The following is a 12,798-nucleotide window of genomic DNA, read 5'->3' as shown; positions in this document are numbered from 1 at the left end:
TATGCTAGACAAAATGGTTTTGGTATAGTGAGGGCTGCTTCTAGGTGGGTGGATGTGAAGAAGGAATTGGAAAAGGGAAAGTGTTGTAAGGAGAGAAGGAATGCTAAGTGGACTTGTGACTGTTATGGTTATGCTTCAAGGAAGCGTAAACAGGATGCACTGAAGGAAGGGTTGTTGCAAGATGAGGAGACAATTCTGATTCGGAAGACTAAAAAGTGCGGTTGTCTTGTGGAGTTGTATGCCAATGTTAATGAGGATGGGAACTGGGTTGTTCAAAGGCTGAATTTGGAGCACAAAGGTCACATTATTACGCCAGGAAAGTCAAAGGATGTAACGATGTACCGGAAGCACGAGTTAATGGTGAAAAACAATCACTTGGTCAAGCAGGTGCATATGGCGAAGAAGTCTAAGGTGAAGGTATCCTAAATGTACAGTTGTTAAGGAAGAGAGCGTAATGAAGTGGAGGAGATGAAATTAATGCAAAAAGACTTGGAGAATGCAGTGGCTCAGAAAACCAGACTCGAGCTTACTGAGGGTGATGCAAATGGCATGATAGAATACTTCAACAAAATAAGTGCCGACAATCAGAATTTTTTCCATCTATGTCGGTTTGGGAAGGAGGGCGCATTACAAGATGTTGTGTGGGTAGACGCGAGGAGTAGAGCTGCGTATGAGGAGTTTGGAGATGTTGTGTGTTTTGACAGTAAGTATTTGACAAACAAATTTCACCTTCCCTTTGCTGTGTCTGTCGGTGTGAACCATCATAGGCAGAGTATTTTGTTTGGGTGTGCATTGATTTCTCGGGAGATGGCGGAGACGTATGAGTGGGTGTTGAGGACTTGGCTACATTGCATGGGGGTTAAAGCTCCTATCTCAATCCTAACGGATCAAGATCCGGCGATTAGGAAAGCTGTAAACTTGACTATGCCTGAGAGTTGCCATAGGTGGTGCATATGGCACATACTTCAGAAGTTTTCGAGGTATGTTGGTAAGCATGAGGACTATGAAGCTGAGAAGGATGAGTTTGAAAATATCATTGTAGTTTAGATGCTGATGAATTTGTAGATCGTTGGGCGGACGCAATTGATTATTACATACTAAGAGATAATAGTTGGCTTGAAGGTACTAAAAGGAATGGTGTCCTTCCAACAAGTGTATTCTTCCGATAGAGGGTTCAGAATTATTACAGAGCTAATTCTTCAATAAGGTCAAGTGATCGGAATGCCTAGGTGGAGGCCGCTTCCGATCAGTAATATCAATATACAATTGATGTTACAGCTTAATCTTAACTGAACCCTTCGGGTCGAACCCAATCGAATCACCGATCCGAGACGACGAATTAATCCGAAAGGATTTAATGAGGCAGCAGAGTTTTACGAATACAGACGTCGGATATCGAGCCTAGGGCGTCGAGACCGAGCATCGCAAAATCACAAAGCAACAAGTACGAACATAGCCCTAGCACCACACTGGCCTAGCCATGTGGATGCTAGGCTAGTTCAGGCTAGCATGCACCTAGAATGGCTAGGCGCAAGCCTAAGCACACTAGGCGCCTAAGCATCGCAGCCTAGGTGCACCATCTCAGCCTAGGCGCTACCTGGCAGCCTATCGCAAGCAATAGGTGCACCAGGAGCACCGAGCAACCCATCGCAGCTATCGCAGCCCTAGCATGAGGCTGGGCACCATTGCTGCCCATCGCAGGCACCAGGCGCACCATCACAGGCACTGGGTGCTGCGTGCGTGCGTGCTTGGCATGGAAGCACCTTCGCTAACACCAAGTGCTAGCATGGGTGCCTGGCGAGCATTGGCGCAGCTTGCGTGCTGGCTTGTGTGCTAGCCTTCACATGGCAGCATCAAGCAGCGCACCATGCATATGCGAAGGCCTGGGCGCCAGCGTATTGCTAGGCCACGCACAGCAGCCCAGCATCACCACGCACCAAGGCTGCTGTGTGATGCATGGGTGTGCGTGTGGTGCGAGGCCAATGCACGCTGTGCATGGCTAGTGCGCATGGTGCGTGGCTAGTGCGTGTGCGAGAGATGCTGCGAAGGTATGTGTGCGTATGGTTCGAGACAAAGGGGGCCAGCATGCGTGGCTCGCTAGCAGCACGCATGCTGGATGCGCGAGGTATGTGTGTATGTGCGTGGGATGCTGGGGCCAGCACCAGCACGCACCAGCGCCTAGCACTGGCACGCACCAACGCCAAGCATCGTCCAACACCAAGCAGCACTGCCTGGCTGGGATGCGAAGGCTGCTTGGTGGGCTGTTGCTAGCTGGTTGGGCATGCTGGCAGTGCCAGCTGGCTGCCAGCCCAGCAGCATGCTTGAGGCGGTTTTGTGAGGAGAGTGGGGACCAAGGCTTAGAGCCATGCCTTGGGGAGTAAGGCAATGGTCCCCCCCAAGGTTCATGGTCCTCACCTAACTCTCTCTCCCCCCTTGACACTTGTTGCAGTGTGATTGGATTTATTTATTAATTTATTTTAGAAATAAATTAATTAGCAAAATTATTCATTCTCCCACATTGGTTGGGGAATGAAGTTCAAGGGTTCATTTCCCTATAAATACCAAGCTTGGGTATTAGGAAATGAACAACCTTGAGTGGAATTAAAAAGGCAACTCTAAGTAAGAGTAAACCTTTAATTCGTAAAACTCATAGTTATTTTGTCCGGGTCTTGACTAACCTTCAAGACTTAGGACGGTCGGGTCGGGTCGAGGGTACGATCCGTCGGAGATCTCGTATTTTCGGGATTTTGAAGTAAGAGCTCTTTGGGAGCGAAGCACTCGTCAAAGGTATAATTCTTGTTCTTAATCTTGTTTGATTAAGTTTAATATGCTTGTTAATGGTTTTAATTAAGGGGGCGGGTCTTGGAGGGTTTCCTACCGCGTAGTGTCGGGTCACTACGAAACCCTACAGTGGTATCGGAGCCACGCTCCTTTTAATAGCACGCAATTATTTTTTAATTAAGGTGTTTTATTAGAATTTAATTTTCTGGTTCATGTTCTTATAATTAGATTAGATGCTCGTTTTAATTAATTTTAAAACTCGATTTTATTTTCGATTTGGCTGTCGAACCCAGATTTTGGCTCAAAAATAGTGATTTTTGGGTGGAATCGACATTCTGGAACAGATTCAACCCTTTTAGGACTGTCCAGAAGCCAAATTCGAACCAGAAACCCAATTTTTCTGGGGTTTTTTCGTTTTTCTACGAAAATTTTAATTCTTTTTAAGCCTTAAATAATGCAAGCATTACAAGGTTAGATTAAATGCACATTTGCATCACTAATCTACTGGTTTTAAAATATCCTTAAGCATAATAATGGAGTTTTTATTAGTGCTTAAGTTGATATACCAATTTTTCACATAAACTTTCTTTTCACAAATTTTGCAAATAAATTTCAATAAAGTGTGAAAACTTGTTGTGATTTTGTATTTTATGTTCCCAAATAATGTTAAAGTTCTAATCTTTAAATGTTTAAATGATTGGAACCCTAACCCTAATTTCCATGTTGAACAAAGTTTGGATTTTTTCATGTTTGGTTGATTAAAATCCATCAAGTTCAATTACTTGTGAGTAAAATTTGATTAAATCTTCATATTGGAAGATGTAATCTTGGTATTTTACACAAGTATGCAAGTTGGAAATTTTGTATCATTGGATGGTTAATTTATTTTTCCATCTCCCATTTGTCAAATCCATCATTAATTTGCATATTGGCAAGATTATTTTTAGACATAGCTCATTTTTTTTAAGCATAAAATTAGACCTAATTTTGTTCAAAATTGAAATTTTGGATAATTTAGGCTTGTGCACCAATAAAATAAATTTTATTTAAGTGGGACTTAATTTTATTTTATTTTATCATCCCTCAAATTAATTCTAAAATGTAATTTGGAATTAATTATTGTCACACACAAATCAGAATTAAAAATCCGAGGAAATGCACGCAAATCGACGCAAAACCGCAAGCGTCACCATGGCTAGCCGGGCTGCCTAGCAGCCCACATGTGGCTGCCTATAATGTACGCAAGGCCATTGCACCAATGCGCGTGGCTGCTGTGTGGCAGTGGGAGTGGTGTGCTGCCATAGTGCTAGGTGCATGGTAGGGCTGCTGGAATTGCTTGTGCGTGCTGCTGGGCAGCGAGGCAGCAAGCTCCAGCCAGCCTGCCAGACGCTGCCAGGCACCAGCTAGCAAGCTAGCATGCGCAGCATGCGTAGCGAGCTGCTAGTGTTGGCTGGCACAGCATGCCATGCTGGGCGTGGCACAGCACAGCAAGCGCAGCACATGAGCTGCCTAGCAGCCATGGTGCGCATCCACCTAATTCTTGTGTGGGTTATTTTGCTTGATTTTGAGCTATGCGTTTTTGCGAAAATTTGGCCATTTTAATAATTTTAAATAATTATTTTAACGAGGCTAAAAACCTCGATTTTCAATTTTGCAAAATTTTTGACAAATTATGGGTTATGCCGACTTAATTAATCGGATTAATTAAGTACGGATGCGGAATTTAGTGGGAGCTTAATTAAGTGCGTTAGCATTTTGCGTTTAGAAATAATGGATTACACCACTTTGACTAGTTTTAATTAGGCGCGTTAATTGGATTAACCACCTAAGTTAGTTACTAGTTTTGCGTGTTTAATTATGTATTTCGTAAAATTTGCATGGGCCATTCACAAATAGTGAATGGGTGAATGGAAGATTGTTTTCAAAAACAGGTCTTTGAAAATGGCAACTAGTGGGGCCCGACTAGGATAGAAAATACGGACTGCGTTCCGTTATGTATTTTTTTAAATCTAAATACGGTCTGTGAACCGTTAAGTATTTTTGTACTATTAGATTAATCTTAGTCGTTCTAGCTAGCTTATTTTATTTCATTTTGGCTAACATGTCTCAAGACGGCGTTTCGACGAAGACGAGCCAAGATGAAGACCCATGGAAATTGAAGATTTCAAGGGGTCATGCTAGTTGCCAAATGCATCTATTTTATGCCTTATAATTATATATTGTTATTATATATGATTTCTAGATGCATGTCTAGGATTTCTATTATGTTGCGAAGATTAGTTAAGTTCACTTAAATCAACCAACATAGAAACCCTAGGTCCCTTAATAATATTGAGCTAAAATTTTGTCGTTCCAAGAACAACACTTACCGAACTAATGCGCGTACGTGATGGATTACGCCAAAACGAGGCATCACTACTTCCCTAGGAACGTAAGGTATACTAGGTATACAAGTTTTCTTGGTTAAGCTCAACGATATCAGTAAGGAGTCCTTAGATGTTGTTGCAAAAGAGATAAAATGTCAAGGATGCATTAGATGCGACATTTTATCAAACCGAGAGTAGCTTGGAGCTATTAGCAATTGGATTGCTTACCTTAAGATATTTAATGATTAAGACAAGCCAAATCATGCTTAACCATTTCTTGATCTTTGGGATCTCAGAATCATTTTATTCTCGCCCATAAGGGACAATTTTAAATGCGTGGATAAAATGCTCAATAAGATTGAATATATGCATGAACGTTTTAAATTTCAACTTATTGATGTATGAATGGTTTTTCACTTCAAATTCTTTCAATTGTAGAACAATGTCTGCAAGTAACTCAAACAACAACCATATGTGCCCGAAACTCCCCGAAAAGTTAGCTATCAAGCTTAACTTAACAAACCTTGAAGAATGGGAAGAAGAACTCAGGAGAACTCTCCGGAGTTGTTCCAAAGAGTATGTTCTGGATACTTCCCTCCCAACCCTCTGTTCCAAGAAACTCTTGAGTGACAAAACTTATTGTGCATGGTCAAAAGATTTCAAATAGTGTCACAAATCATGGCTAACTCCATCCCGGAAGAATGGAAAGAAAAAATTCCATTCTCTTTCCCACACTTATTCCTTGGAGGACTAAGGGATGTTGTCGGTATGAGATTCTCTAAGAGTTTCAACGACAACTATGATGGACTCTTGTTTGAAGTGACTAGGTCACTTACAAACATGAATGTAAAGCCATCGGATCAAGGTTGTCTTGCGAAAGAGAGATACCATCTTTAGTACAGTCTGCAACACTAAGTTGAGGTCGGGTATGCCCCTCCGACCCCATGTGGCAAGAATGACTAAGCTCTTCAAGCACATGGAACTCCTCGGAATTCCACTAGAAGATGGAATGGCTGGTCATATTATGCTCACTTCACTCCACTCAGGATATGATGCACTAAAGGCATATATTTCTGAATCGAAGGAGACACATTCCTTGAAGAATGTGGTGGAAGTACTTCACCAAGCCAACTCATTTGGGGCAACCAAAAGACCGTCAAGAAGGAGGGATTTCAAGGTTAAGGCTAAGATGCGTTGCTCCTATTGTGGAGGGCAAGGCCACTTCAAGAGAGAATGCAAGCTCTTTCGGGAAGAGGAGGAGAAGAATAGAACATCCGCCTCAGGTATCTTCCTTAACACTTGTGAATTAAGCTTATCATAGGTATTAGATACCAAGTATGACTCACTTAATGTTGCTTTTTCAGGAACCAAGTGAGAAGCTTATCAAGTGTTGGTGCAAGAGCAAGAAGACGACGAAGATGGTTTTTCGGTCGTGCTTGCATGCACTATTTTGTCTATGACATTTAATTAAACTAATTCTAGTTTTTCATCATGCCTTTGAACATACTATGATCCACGGTGTTGGAAACCTAGGAATTTTGGATGTAAGACTTTGACAATAGTTGTTTCAAGTTTGTCTTACAAATTTATGTTCAATTAAAATTGCATGTTTTACATATGATTAGACAAAAGTTGATACCACTAGCTAAGACCATCGAGTCGAATCAAACCTACTTGTGGCATTGTCGTCTTGGCCATATTAACATCAAGCGCATCAAGAAACTTTTTCAAGAAGGTGTTCTTAACTCATTCGACTTAGAGTCGTTTGAAAATTGCGAAGGATGCTTATTAGGCAAGATGATAAAACATCCATTCTCCAAGTTGGGAGAAAGGGCAAGTGACTTATTAGGTCTAATACACACGGATGTATGTGGACCAATGAGCACACCCACAAGACAAGGTTACCGATATTTCATCACTTTCAGCGACGATTATAGTAGATATGGCTATATCTACTTAATGTCGAATAAATATGAATCCTTTGAAAAGTTTAAAGAATTTCAGAAAGAAGTTGAAAATCAACTTGGCAAGAATATTAAAGCACTTCGATCGGATCGAGGTGGCGAATATTTGAGCCATGAATTCGACGATCACTTGAAAGAAAATGGCATTCTTTCAGAGTTGACACCTCCCGGAACTCCTCAATGGAACGGAGTGTCTAAACGGAGGAATCGAACCTTGTTAGACATGGTTCGATCAATGATGGGTCTTAGTGAACTCCCTATCTCTTTCTAGGGACATGCGCTACAAATTGCAGCACTAACACTGAACAGAGCTCCGTCAAAACTTTTGAAAAGACTCCATATGAATTATGGACTAAGAAGCCTCCTAGGTTGTCTTTTCTCAAGATTTGGGGATGCGAAGCATATGTCAAGCGATTAATTTCGAACAAACTTCACCCCAAATGGGATAAGTGTTTCTTTGTGGGATATCCAAAAGAAACCAAAGGGTATTACTTCTACAATAAATCCGAGAACAAAGTTTTTGTTGCTCGTGATGGTGTCTTTTTGGAGAAGGATCACCTTTCCAAAATAATAAGTGGGAGGAAAATCGAACTCGACGAAGTTCGAGAGGACGAGCAACAATCTCCGCCTGACAAAACTGACAATCTAGATACTTTGGAAGCATCTAAGAAGATTGGTCAGAATCAAACAGACAATGTAAATTCTCAACCTATTACCCTTCGTAAGTCGCAACGGCAAAGATCTCAACCAGACAGATACCTCGGTATCGTCTTAACCGATGATCAGGACATCGTAGTCATGGATGGTGATGAGCCGGCGACATACAAGCAAGCTATGACAATCCCCGACTCTGCAAAATGGCAAGAGGCCATGAAATCCGAGATGGACTCCATGTCTGAAAATCAAGTCTGGGACTTGGTGAATTTGCCCGAAGGTTATACACCCATTGGTTGCAAATGGATCTTCAAACTGAAGACAGACAAAGATGTAAATGTATCAATATACAAAGCTAGACTGGTGGCAAAAGGTTATAGACAAGTCCACGGGATTGACTATGACGAAACTTTTTCACCAGTTGCAATGCTAAAATCCGTCCGGATCATCCTAGCGATTGCTGCATATTACGATTATGAAATATGGCAAATGGATGTCAAAACCGCCTTCCTTAATGGAATTTTGGAAGAAACTGTGTATATGACACAACCAGAAGGTTTTGTTCATCCAGGCAACGCTGGAAAGGTTTGCAAGCTGAAGAAGTCTATTTATGGACTAAAGCAAGCCAACAGAAGTTGGAATCTGTGATTTGATGAAGCCATTAGCAAGTTTGGTTTTATCAAGAATCCAGATGAATCTTGTGTATACAAGAAGGTCAGTGGGAGTGATATTGCATTCCTAGTCCTGTATGTCGATGACATACTTCTCATTGGAAACAACACAAAATTGTTGGAGTCCGTAATGGGCTGGTTGGGAAAGTGCTTTTCAATGAAGGACTTAGGAGAGGCATAGTACATATTAGGCATCAAGATCTACATGGATAGATCTAAGAGGATGATTGGATTAAGCCAAAGTACTTACATTGATAAGGTACTAGCTCGATTCCACATGGAGAATGCAAAAAGAGGGCATTTACCCATGTCCCATGGCGTAACTCTCAGCAAGAAACAGTACCCACAAACACCTGTTGAGCGAGAAAGAATGAATCAGATACCATATGCTTCGCTAATCAGATCGATTATGTATGCCATGATATGTACAAGGCCAGATGTATCGTATGCCCTAAGTGCAACGAGTCGATACCAATCGAACCCAGGAGAGGCGCATTGGACTGCGGCCAAGAACATCCTTAAGTACCTGAAAAGGAACAAGGATAAATTCCTGGTCTATGGAGGCCACAAAGAACTGGTTGTTGAAGGTTACACCGACGCTAGCTTCCAGACTGACAGAGACGACTTCAAGTCACACTCGGGGTACATATTCTGTCTGAATAGAGGAGCGTTTAGCTGGAAGAGTGCCAAGCAGAGCACCACTGCAGACTCTACAACTGAAGCCGGGTACTTGGCCGCTTCAAAAGCTGCCAAGGAAGCTGTTTGGATTCGCAAGTTCAGTAGCGAACTTGGTGTTGTACCCTCAATCAAGGGGCCGATAGACCTCTATTGTGATAACAATGGAGCTATCGCTCAGGCCAGGGATACGAGAGAGCACCAGAAGGTCAAACACGTGCAAAGGCGATTTCACATGATAAGGGAATGGAAATCCGAAGGTGAAATCAGAATTTATAAGATTGGCACGGATGATAATGTAGCCGATCCTTTGACTAAACCGCTGCCTCAAGTGAAACACAACAAGCACATTGAGCCGATGGGAATCAAGCATGTTGGAGACTAGCTTTGAAATTCCCTGTACATGTGTTTTAATTAAATAGGATATTTAATGTAAGACACTATATTAAAACCATTCATTAATGGAGTAATTAATTTTTGTGCAAAATTATCATTCACTCCATTACTATTTAATTGTGGTTTAGAATTAAATAATGAGTCCATTCGATTTACGGAAATATTCAGAACGGGGTATCAAGACCATGTCTTGGATAAAGAAACACCTGTTAAGCGAACATTTAATATTAAATCGAAAATTTTCCCTAATCGAGGTCATCTAACAGATGGATGATTGATGACCGCCATAGATTAGTGTGTAGTATGATTTACAGCACCGTTTCTTGTGTTGCGAGGACGTGACGGTCATAAATCATTTGCACAGGCACAGTTTGGAACTGTACTGGATAAGACCTATGAGAGTACTTGTTTCCTCATTATGACTATCGAAACTTGTTTCCTCCAACCATGAGTACTGTGAAGTTTTCTTGTTTGAGTACTAGACTCTTTGATGTTTCCAAACATCTGCCGTAACTGGGGATCATAACGGGAACACTCAGGAGATGTTGGATATCGAGCCTAGGGCGTCAAGACCGAGCGTCGCGAAATCACAAAGCAACAAGTACGAACATAGCCCTAGCACCACACTGGCCTAGCCATGTGGATGCTAGGCTAGTTATGGCTAGCATGCACCTAGCATGGCTAGACGCAAGCCTAAGCACACTAGGTGTGCTAGGCGCGCCATCGCGGCCTAGGTGCACCATCGCAGCCTAGGCGCAGCCTGGCAGCCTATCACAAGCAATAGGCGCACCAGGTGCACCGAGCAACCCATCGCAGCTATCGCAGCCCTAGCATGAGCACTGGGTGCTGCGTGCGTGCGTGCTTGGCATGGCAGCACCATCGCTGGCACCAAGTGCTAGCATGGGTGTCTGGCTAGCATTGGCGCAGCATGCGTCCTGGCTTGTGTGCTAGCCTTCGCATGGAAGCACCAAGCAGCGCACCATGCATATGCGAGGGCCTGGGCGCCAACGTATTGCTAGGCCACGCACAACAGCCCAACATCACCACGCACCAAGGCTGATGTGTGATGCGTGGGTGTGCGTGTGGTGCAAGGCCAATGCACGCTGTGCATGACTAGTGCGCATGGTGCGTGGCTAGTGCATGTGCGAGAGATGCTGCGAAGGTTTGTGTGCGTATGGTGCGAGACAAAGGGGGCCAGCATGCGTGGCTTGCTAGCAGCACGCATGATGGATGCGCGAGGTGTGTGCGTATGCGCGTGGGATGCTGGGGCCAGCGCCTAGCACTGGCACGCACCAGCGCCCAGCATCGTCCAACACCAAGCAGCACTGCCTGGCTGGGATGCGAAGGCTGCTTGGTGGGCTGGTGTTAGCTGGCTGGGCATGCTGGTAGTGCCAGCTGGCTGCCAGTCCAGCAGCATGCTTGAGGCGGTTTTGTGAGGATAGTGGGGACCAAGGCTTAAAGCCATGCCTTGGGGAGCAAGGCAATGGTCCCCCCAAGGTACATGGTCCTCACCTAACTCTCTCTCTCCCCTTGACACTTGTTGCATTGTAATTGGATTTATTTATTCATTGGTTGGGGAATGAAGTTTAAGGGTTCATTTCCCTATAAATACCAAGCTTGGGTATTGGGAAATGAACAACCTTGAGTGGAATTAAAAAGGCAACTCTAAGTAAGAGTAAACCTTTGATTCGTAAAACTCATAGTTATTTTGTCCGGGTCTTGACTAACCTTCAAGACTTAGGACGGTCGGGTCGGGTCGAGGGTACGATCCGTCGGAGATCTCGTATTATCGAGATTTTTAAGTTAGAGCTCTTTGGGATCGAAGCACGCGTCAAAGGTATAATTCTTGTTCTTAATCTTGTTTGATTAAGTTTAATATGCTTGTTAATTGTTTTAATTAAGGGGGCGGGTCTTGGTGGGTTTCCTTTCGCGTAGTGTCGGGTCACTACGAAACCCTACAGGTACTACACGTCCATATGTTCTTTTTTGTTTTTTTTTTGTTGTTGATTGTTAGTGATTTCTGTTAGAGTATGCAGATGGTATTGTAGCTGGCTGTGTGCAGGGGACTGGAAGCTGTTTCAGTTCTGACTTAGAATAGGAGCAGGTTTAGTGGTAGAATTTTGTATCACTGAATGTTATTTTTTTTCCAATTTTCTTATTTGTGTCACATTTGGGAGACAGTGAATGTACCATTCACAAGAGTCCAGGTGTATGAGGTTTGTTTGGTTTTAGATAAGCCAGTAATTGCAATTTTATAATATCATGTAGGCTTGATTAAGGAAAGGCACATGTGGATCCCAGCGTATTAGAAGCATTTATTCAGGGCCGGGATGAAAACGACCCAACGATCGGAAAGTTTCAATCACTTTTTCAAAGGTTATGTTGATAAGCATACAACGCTGTCTTAATTTGTGCTTCAATACTGCGATGCAATGTAGATAAGGGCCGAGTCAGAAAGAATTGCAGACTCCAACACAATACGGTACGTCAGGCATTTATCTATCGATTTCCTAGCAGAGGAAGTGTTCCAGAAGTGTTACACGGACGCCAAATTTAAAGAAGTTCAGCGGGAGTGCAAGAGGATGTTGAACGTACGTCGCCTAGATGACTATGAAGTTGGTGAGAATCAAGTTGAGTTGGTTATTGAGGATCGAGTGTGGATCAAGCCAAAATATGCAAAGAAAGAATCTGTGACTAAGATTCGGAGATGCTACAGGATGTGCTATGACAGTAATACATATGAAGCAAGGTGTGACTGTAAACAGTTTGAGTGCCATGGAATAATTTGTCGACATATGATCTTTGTGAATGACCATTGTGGTGTTTCCATTGTTCCTGAGAAGTATATTCTACGTCGTTAGAGGAAGTATATTCAAAGAAAACACACACAAGTGAAAGTAGCTTACCATGATCCACTTAAAATCGATGAAGCCAGGCAATATCACAAAGTGATAGGGATGTATGAACTTATTTGCTCAAAGGCTTCAGCTTGTAAAGAGGGTGTTGAGGCTGTGGCAGACTTGTTGCAATTTATGGACCTCAGAGTCGATGAAGTGTTGGGAATGGTTGCCAAAAGATAGGAACAGGCAGCTAAGGATAATGAGAACGAAGGTGAGGATGATGGCGTACAAGGTGTTATTTAGACGCCTTCTTATGTGGCTTTGAACAAGGGGCCTGGTTGTACAAATAAACTAGCAACACATGCATCTGGGTTGGGGAATACAATCCATACACCAGTTAGTACCTTTATGGGGAGTTGTGATGGATCTGTCCCGACAGTGATGAAGGATC

General features: G+C 42.9%; 1 protein-coding gene across 1 annotated transcript; it reads left to right on the top strand.

Moving 5' to 3' along the window:
• Positions 1-477: 477 nt before the first annotated feature.
• LOC110696850 (protein FAR1-RELATED SEQUENCE 7-like) lies at positions 478-12,368 on the top strand. The gene is made up of 2 exons (XM_021874185.1): positions 478-1,038; positions 11,946-12,368. The coding sequence occupies exons 1-2, from the start codon at positions 478-480 to the stop codon at positions 12,366-12,368; spliced, it is 984 nt and encodes a 327-aa protein (XP_021729877.1).
• The last annotated feature ends 430 nt before the right edge of the window (positions 12,369-12,798 follow it).

The sequence above is a fragment of the Chenopodium quinoa genome, unplaced genomic scaffold (genome assembly GCF_001683475.1).
Source record: "Chenopodium quinoa cultivar QQ74 unplaced genomic scaffold, ASM168347v1, whole genome shotgun sequence".
NCBI classification, from domain to species: domain Eukaryota; kingdom Viridiplantae; phylum Streptophyta; class Magnoliopsida; order Caryophyllales; family Amaranthaceae; genus Chenopodium; species Chenopodium quinoa.
Note: the sequence above shows the minus strand (reverse complement) of the source record. Positions and strands in the feature narration are given on the sequence as shown.